General features: G+C 36.5%; 1 protein-coding gene across 1 annotated transcript; it reads left to right on the forward strand.

Moving 5' to 3' along the window:
* The first annotated feature begins 681 nt into the window (after window positions 1–681).
* GNB1 (G protein subunit beta 1) lies at window positions 682–7,622 on the forward strand. Its single transcript, XM_010722818.3, has 7 exons — window positions 682–786; window positions 1,376–1,538; window positions 2,120–2,186; window positions 3,338–3,539; window positions 3,908–4,124; window positions 5,947–6,054; window positions 6,456–7,622. The coding sequence occupies exons 2-6, from the start codon at window positions 1,409–1,411 to the stop codon at window positions 6,051–6,053; spliced, it is 723 nt and encodes a 240-aa protein (XP_010721120.1). The 5' UTR covers window positions 682–786; window positions 1,376–1,408; the 3' UTR covers window position 6,054; window positions 6,456–7,622.

The following is a 7,622-nucleotide window of genomic DNA, read 5'->3' on the forward strand; positions in this document are numbered from 1 at the left end:
AGGCAAAAAACCAACAAAAGACCACCAAGAGAACAAAGCACTTCAGTGAATGCACTGTGTTTGGCCAGAAAAAGAGTCGTGAAACAAATCTGAATACCATATTGAACTGTTTTCTCTGAAATTACTTATGAAAGGAAGTACTGAAGAGATGCTTTATGCAATCTACCTTTGAGCATACTAAAAGAGCTCTGAGCAATTAACTAATGTGTTATGTGTCAAACAATTTCTGAGTGGAGAGTGTGGATTTAAACTTAAAAAAAAAAAAAATCTTCCTAAAGTTTCCTCTCCGTGAGTGACATCTTTGCTGTGTTTTTTTTCTTGTTCCCCATTGTATTTCAGTGCTGATATCCGTTCAGTTTTTTGGGACAGCTTAGAACTGTAATTTCTGTTCTAAAAACAGGAAAACAGAAAACAAGTTGACAGTATAGATCGTCAAACTCGCTGAATCTGAAGCCTATGTACAGAACACAAAGGCACTGATTCCATATGAGTTTTCTGCCTCAGTTGTTGCCACGTTGATAATCTATTACATATTTCCATAATATTTTGCATTTAAAATTGATGATTCCAAAATAATTTCCTAAGTGCTGGTAGCTTGAATTGAGTAGTGACATGCTGTACTTAAATGGTACCTTAGTTGTGGCAGTGTAGACAGTGCTATCAGAAAACATTCCTTCTTGTCTTCCTTCAGTGGCTGAATTTACCACCTGTTTCCTTTTCAGGCTTCTAGTTAGTGCCTCCCAGGATGGCAAACTTATAATTTGGGACAGCTATACTACAAACAAGGTAAGATTAACTGTTAAGTTGATAATTAATAATTAATACAAAGGAGGGAAGTACTCTCTGTCAACCAAAGCAATGCAGACATGAACCTAAATCTTGATTTCTCCAGTAGGAAATGTAGCAGTGTTTTAAGTGTTTTGTGTGTGAAAATGTGCACTGCAAACAGAAGAAGACAGAGGAAGTTAGTTAAATATTAAGTCTTAGTTTGCTGTGGGTTTCCAAAGTAGGATTTAAGTGGCTCTGAGAGTAACAGTTTCCTCGCTAGTTCATTCATAACATAGCATCTAAGCCTGGAATTGGCAGTTCTGCTGACTGTACTTGGAAGTCAATGTTTTCCTGAACCTACTGCAAACTATTAGTAATCAGAGCACTGAAATAATTTGACTTTTATCAAAATTACTGATTAAGCTGAATTCAGGAAAGGCAGACCTGAGGTTTTAATTACATGTTTACTTGATCTGGCAAGCTATGTATTTTCTTGTCCTTTTGATGAAAAGATGTGCTGCTAGACAGGGGGAGAGATGAAAACCACTGATGCTGAATTATTGAATCAATTGTTCTGCAGATGAAGTGCTGAATGTATTTGTTTCAGGTGCATGCTATTCCCCTGCGTTCGTCTTGGGTCATGACTTGTGCATATGCGCCTTCTGGAAACTACGTGGCTTGTGGTGGTCTTGATAACATCTGTTCCATTTATAACTTGAAAACTCGTGAAGGGAATGTACGTGTCAGCCGTGAGCTAGCTGGGCATACAGGTGAGTACGTAGTCACAATGGCTTGAGGTATGGAGCACACAGTGAAGCCTTCCTTTTTTTTAACATATGACATTTAGTTTTGATGGAAGGTTATCTTAACTGCCTGGTGTAGGATGATAATTAACTATTTTAACTCGTTTCTGTCTTAATCCCTCTACTGTGTTTTGTTGTTGTTGGTTTTTTTTTTTTTTTTTTAATTTAGGAGCTAAATAAATGGTAAATAAAGCTGCTCAATAATTTTCCCTCTCGCTTCCAGCTTCCCCTAGTTTCAGTAAGGTAGTCCCAAAGCAGAATCTATCCTGCTTTGGTTAAGATACTTTTTTTTCTGTGTTTAGGTCAATTTCTGTAATACTAATGTATCCTTATGCTATTGTAATGGTTTAATTAGACATGGTCAGTAAAGAACCAGAATATTTTTGTCTAAAATTTCAGAGGTTTCTCTATAAAAATTCTGTTGTACTTTAGGCTCCTGTAGTAGTTCTTCCTGCATCTTCCAGGGAGGAGGAGGAAGTGTATAAGTCAGTATGCAGCGTGGAGTGTAATCTCTGATTTTATTCTTTGGCTTTGTGTTTTGCTTTTAGGATACTTGTCATGCTGTCGTTTCTTGGATGATAATCAAATTGTTACCAGCTCTGGCGACACCACTTGGTAAGCAGTAAAATTGTGACATGATTGTTAGTAATGACTTCTCACACTTCAGGTCTGTTGAAATAAAGGTGGTAGTCATCCAGAATTTTAAACAAGACTGATAATTGCCTGTAAGTCACATTTTTGCTAGTAATGGAAGATTTGAGCTTTCAAAGCTACTACCTTTGGCTGTTCAGTTAAGCCTGTGTTCTCAATTGACCTAATTTTTTGTGATAAAATGATATGTAGACTTTTTTTTTGTATAATTTGCCTTTCAGAAATAAGTGATTTTTCTCAGAACACTTTAGTATTCAGTATTAATTACAGTTGTTTTTTTTACGAAGTCATATTTATATATTTTTAATATGAAAAGCTCCTAAAAAATATTCTACACTGACAGCAAGCACAGCTTTTTTCCTTGAGGTGGATGTGGGTGTATGTCTTAATAAAAACTAGCTTCGGAATGAGAAAAGGCCTCAATCTTCTTTTCAGTAGCTTTTGTATTATATCTGCTGCTTAAAATCAATACAGATCTCCCAGGCAGCAGTTCTTACAGCAAAGGCTGTCTAATAAATAGCTCTCCTACACAGTGTCAGTCTCTTTGAAGGCCCATTTATTTGTCCACTGACTTTGAGTAACTAATGAATATAGACATTTGTTTTTATATTGAAGTGTTCCAAAACATAATTTGTAAGAAAAAAAGGATCTCTTAAAACAAGGTTCAGACAAGACAATGTAGCTGTTCTCAGGAGTTGTTACAGTTACTTGACAGTTGTTTGGATAATGCTTTGTCCACCTCAGATCAGCCAAGCTTTGAGAAGAATGACAAAGTGCAGTGACCTTCTGTTTGCCTAGTAGAGATCTGCTGCTGATGGACCTGGTTTATTGGGAATTAAAAGTTAAGGGATGATAGTGCTATTTCATCATTTTAATACTCTTTGATTGTCAGAGTAGCAGTGATGTTGCTGTGTCGGGAAAGCGATGCAATTTTAAAATGTTAGACATAATTTACAAAGTCACACATCCTCAGTGAATTTTTAAGAGTGGGAAAGGCTGACTTGAATTTTGCTGTTGTGTTACCACTGCTGTTTTATGCACTGGACAATAAGAAGGGCACAAAAGATAGGACTGTAAATAGATTTTTAATTGTACCTTTTGATTATCCTTTCAAGTGCTCTCTGGGACATAGAAACTGGTCAGCAGACAACTACATTTACTGGGCACACTGGAGATGTCATGAGTTTGTCTCTGGCTCCTGATGCTCGGTGTTTTGTTTCTGGTGCCTGCGATGCCTCTGCCAAACTGTGGGATGTTAGAGAAGGAATGTGTCGGCAAACCTTCACTGGCCATGAGTCGGACATCAACGCCATCTGTGTAAGTATCAGCTTAACAGGGACATAGGATTTCAGTTTGTTTTGTTATATTGGTCTCAGCTCTTAAGCGTGTACTGTATGGTGCAATATTATGGAATATTTTCTTTTAATGTTTTCTGCATCAAGTCCTGTTTGGGAGCTAGGGTGAAGTTCTATTCCAGATATACAGTTTTTGGATACTCCTGAGACAATGGGCTCTATGCCTGGAATGCCAGATGAAAAACATTTTGTATGTTTGGAACTTTTCTGACTTCACAGCATAAAGTATTTTGCAGTCTTTGAGTAACTTGCCCATTTTATCAGCCACTCTTAAAATTAATTTGCTATCTTTTTTCTTTTTTCCCCATTCTTTTCTGCCCCCTGCTGAAGTTCTTCCCCAATGGCAATGCATTTGCAACAGGCTCGGATGATGCTACATGCAGGCTTTTTGATCTTCGGGCTGATCAGGAACTTATGGTTTATTCACATGATAACATCATCTGTGGCATCACCTCTGTAGCATTTTCCAAGAGCGGACGTCTCCTCCTAGCTGGTTACGATGACTTCAACTGCAATGTTTGGGATACGCTGAAAGCTGATAGAGCAGGTAAACATATTTGTTTTTAAATATGAAAAATGGAGTTTTGGGGATAGGGACTGTCTTTTTAGACTTAGAAATTGTTTTGCATATGATCTGTTGAAAGCAATGCAACATACTGTCCATCTCCTCTGTGGAGGGCTTACAGTTGCCTGACATCAGTGTTGACACAGTAGCTTACAGAAATACTGCAAGCTGGAAGTTGATAGCATTTGATAGTCTGTCTGATGTGTCGTATTTCACTGAACAGTGGCATTGATTTTTGTGATATTGTAACTGTTAAGCAGCAATTTGTGGTCACTGATTTGTAAAGGAATCACTTCTAGAAAGTTTTTCTTCAAAAATCTACTCCTTAGTTATTTTGTGTAAACTTTTAAAGTTTTTTTTTAAACTATTAATGAAAAATAGCACTTAGCATGTGCTCATAAAAGGATGTTCCCACATCAGTCACTCTAACTGCTTTGTTAGAGGTTTTGCTGCTCATTATTGTGGCTATTAAGGTGAAAGAATGACCTTGCATGATATTTATTTGAAGCAGAGACTTCAGAAGCAAACAGAAAACAAAAAGATTTTCAGATTACCTTTTGAGAAAGTAAATATTAATTTTTCTATACAGAAGTTAAATCAATTTAACTGGAGTTCTTTAAAAACAAGACTTCTCTTGGGGAGTGGGGAGAGGAAGGAGAAAAAATATCAGTTACACCACAAATGTTTTGATGTTTTGTCCTCATCCCCTGTTCTGCAGTGACCTACTCTGTTATTGAGTATGGCGTTTCTAAGACTGTCTAGGTGTTAGGTTTTAAAAGCAAACAGAAAACACTAGCCAAGCAGAATTCCTCTTCACATGGAGCTGTAAGGATTAGCTGCAGGTACACTACAGAGAATTGTCTTGTTGCTTTGAGAGGAGGATGTACTAAAGATGGCAAAGATATAAATACATGATTCTGGACTATGCCCAAGTAGTTTTTGTTAAGGATTTCTTAATTTCTCTCTGTCAGCTTTGTTTTACCACACAGATTTCAATTTTTTCTTCTAGAATTCATGGTAGTTTTTTTATTAAATAGAAAATACAGTCCATATACTCATGATATGTTTGCTGAACTTAAACTGCTTTAAGTTTTCTGCTCATTGAAGTGATCTGAGCAGGATTTATACTTCTGTACTGCCTGATATTGTCAGGAACATCTTAGCTGAGTGCAGTGGTTGAGTAGAGATGGAACATAAATAGTTGTTCTATTAAGTTAAATGTAACAGGAGAATGTTGGCTTCTGTATCTTTGCTGTTTAGTGTTCCAGATATTTTTTTTAATAGTACTATAATTGATTTTCAGATCTCCGTATTGGCAAAAGCTATGTAGGTGTTGAAGTCTTGTAAGTGCTTGTAAACATCATCAGTTAAAAATAGCTGGAAAACTTTTCAGTTTTCAGAACATATTTCAGCTTCTTTTTTGTGGGTTAAAATTCTGTAAAATCAAATGGATGTTTATCACTATGGAGAGGAAATGCTGGCAACTATGGTTACACTTATTACTGTGACATTGCTGACAGGATTCTCAAAGCAGTGATTTCACAACTTGCATCAGTAAGGTCATGACTTGAGGAATATACAAGTAGAATTTTGGAGCCAAGCATTTTCTGCGTTACTTCCTTGTGAACCCACGCAAGTTTGTGCTTGAGAAAGCAAAAGCATTCAAAAATCAAAACCGTACTTGTTCAGAATTCTTGAAGGAATAGACTGAGTAATTGTAGTGTGGCAGCCTCACTGTTCCTTGAGCAGAAATAAGAAAGCATCAGAGCAGTGTGACAGGTTTGTTGCATATTCTTATTTCCAGGTGTCCTTGCTGGTCACGATAACCGTGTCAGTTGCTTAGGTGTGACTGATGATGGTATGGCAGTGGCAACAGGATCATGGGACAGCTTCCTCAAGATCTGGAACTGAAGTAAGTAGGCATCAAACTAATTAACTCTGTCCTTATATGGTACTCAGCGCTTTTTCACAGGTCCAAACAGCACTCATCTACTGATGCTGCAAGCGTATAATTCAAGTCAGGAAAGTCACTGGGGGGAAAAAAAAAGAGTTTCTTATGGGTTTTCTTTTGTTTATGTGTTTTTAGAAGGCTGTTTCTTTAATGTATCAGTAATGTTTTTGTGGTAAACTACTCTTTTACTTTTCTGGGGGGGATGATTGGTATGGTCTTTAGAGTCTGGGTTGGTAAATAAACGGCAGTCTTAAAAACAATGAGATAATGGCTGAGTGCATCAGTGGGTAGCGAGAACAAAATTTGAAACTTGGCTACAATTTCTTTAAGTGCAACTCCTAATCCATCTTTCTGTGTGTTAGAAGAGTGGCGGACTCCGTGACTGGAAGAAGTTTCCAACGATTGAAAATTAAAAATGATAGCATATTCAATCCAACTATACTAACTTGGACCCCCATCCTCCCCAACTTCAAAGGGCAAGATCTTTTCCGTCTCCTGTTGCTGAAATTGAAGAGCACAATTACCTTTCCAAGAAGAATTTCTGTGTTGTAAGCAAAATGAAATAGTGCATTCCTTTTGGGACCATTTTTTTTTTTTTTCTGTCTTGAGAAATTTAAAAATCAAACACTATCATAAAAGCATGACCAGAAAATAAACTTGAGCATAATTGTGAAACAGTTAGCTTTCACTGTAGTTTCCAAGTTGAAGTTAAGGACTTTATCTCACACACTTGCAAATTTTAAAGTCATGTTTGTAGCGGGATTTTTTTCAAGTTTCCTTTTTAAATACATTTGTTTATGTATTTAATTGAGCAAAACAAGGGAGTCCTAGCCCAGAGCATCTGGGGGTTGTTAACGATGTAAATTTAGTCCCTACTTTTTTTATTTTATTTTCTAGTATCACAGATAATTGTTGCACAAAACTTGGCATATATAGGATAATGTTAAGCAGTAAGGTAACCAAGCACATGCTGTTCAAGGTAATGAATGCTTGTTTAAAGAATCCTTTCACATTTTATGGATAACAAATGCAATCCTTGGTCCCTCCTACCCCCTCTTTTCACCACACTGATTTTTTTTAATCTGTTTTGGTTTTGTCCACTTGAAAGGGCAGTTTATATATCCTAACACTATCCTGTAGTCTCAACAACCAGGAATCTCTGTTTTCAAAAGAGACCTATCCTACACTTGGGTATTGAGTCAATTCTTTGTGTATGAAATGATGTACAAATCAATGTTTTGAAAATAATGATCTTGAACTTTCTAAGTTAAACAAAAAAAAAAATCTTTTTTGATTGTTTGCCATATTGGGTGGGTTTACTCTTAGAATCGCATGCTGTAGAAATGCTAAAAAGTGCATATTGGACTAAGTCCTTAGATGTTTTTTCTTTGAAAAAATAACCTGTTTAAAAACTGTAACCATTGTTGCTGTATTCATTTATTGTTGCTACTCTGTGCATAAATCTATGAAGAACTCAAGTAAAAAGCTATGCACGTTTTGGAGTAGCGTGGTAAGTCACCTTTTTTTTT

The sequence above is a fragment of the Meleagris gallopavo genome, chromosome 23, assembly GCF_000146605.3.
Source record: "Meleagris gallopavo isolate NT-WF06-2002-E0010 breed Aviagen turkey brand Nicholas breeding stock chromosome 23, Turkey_5.1, whole genome shotgun sequence".
NCBI classification, from domain to species: domain Eukaryota; kingdom Metazoa; phylum Chordata; class Aves; order Galliformes; family Phasianidae; genus Meleagris; species Meleagris gallopavo.

Bases quoted from the DNA above. Each gene is read 5' to 3' on its own strand.
- GNB1 (XM_010722818.3), top strand. From the start codon at position 1,409: ATGACTTGTGCATATGCGCCTTCTGGAAACTACGTGGCTTGTGGTGGT. The intron at 1,539-2,119 runs GTGAGTACGTAG...TTTTGCTTTTAG, and splicing joins TGAGCTAGCTGGGCATACAG to GATACTTGTCATGCTGTCGT. The intron at 2,187-3,337 runs GTAAGCAGTAAA...TATCCTTTCAAG, and splicing joins AGCTCTGGCGACACCACTTG to TGCTCTCTGGGACATAGAAA.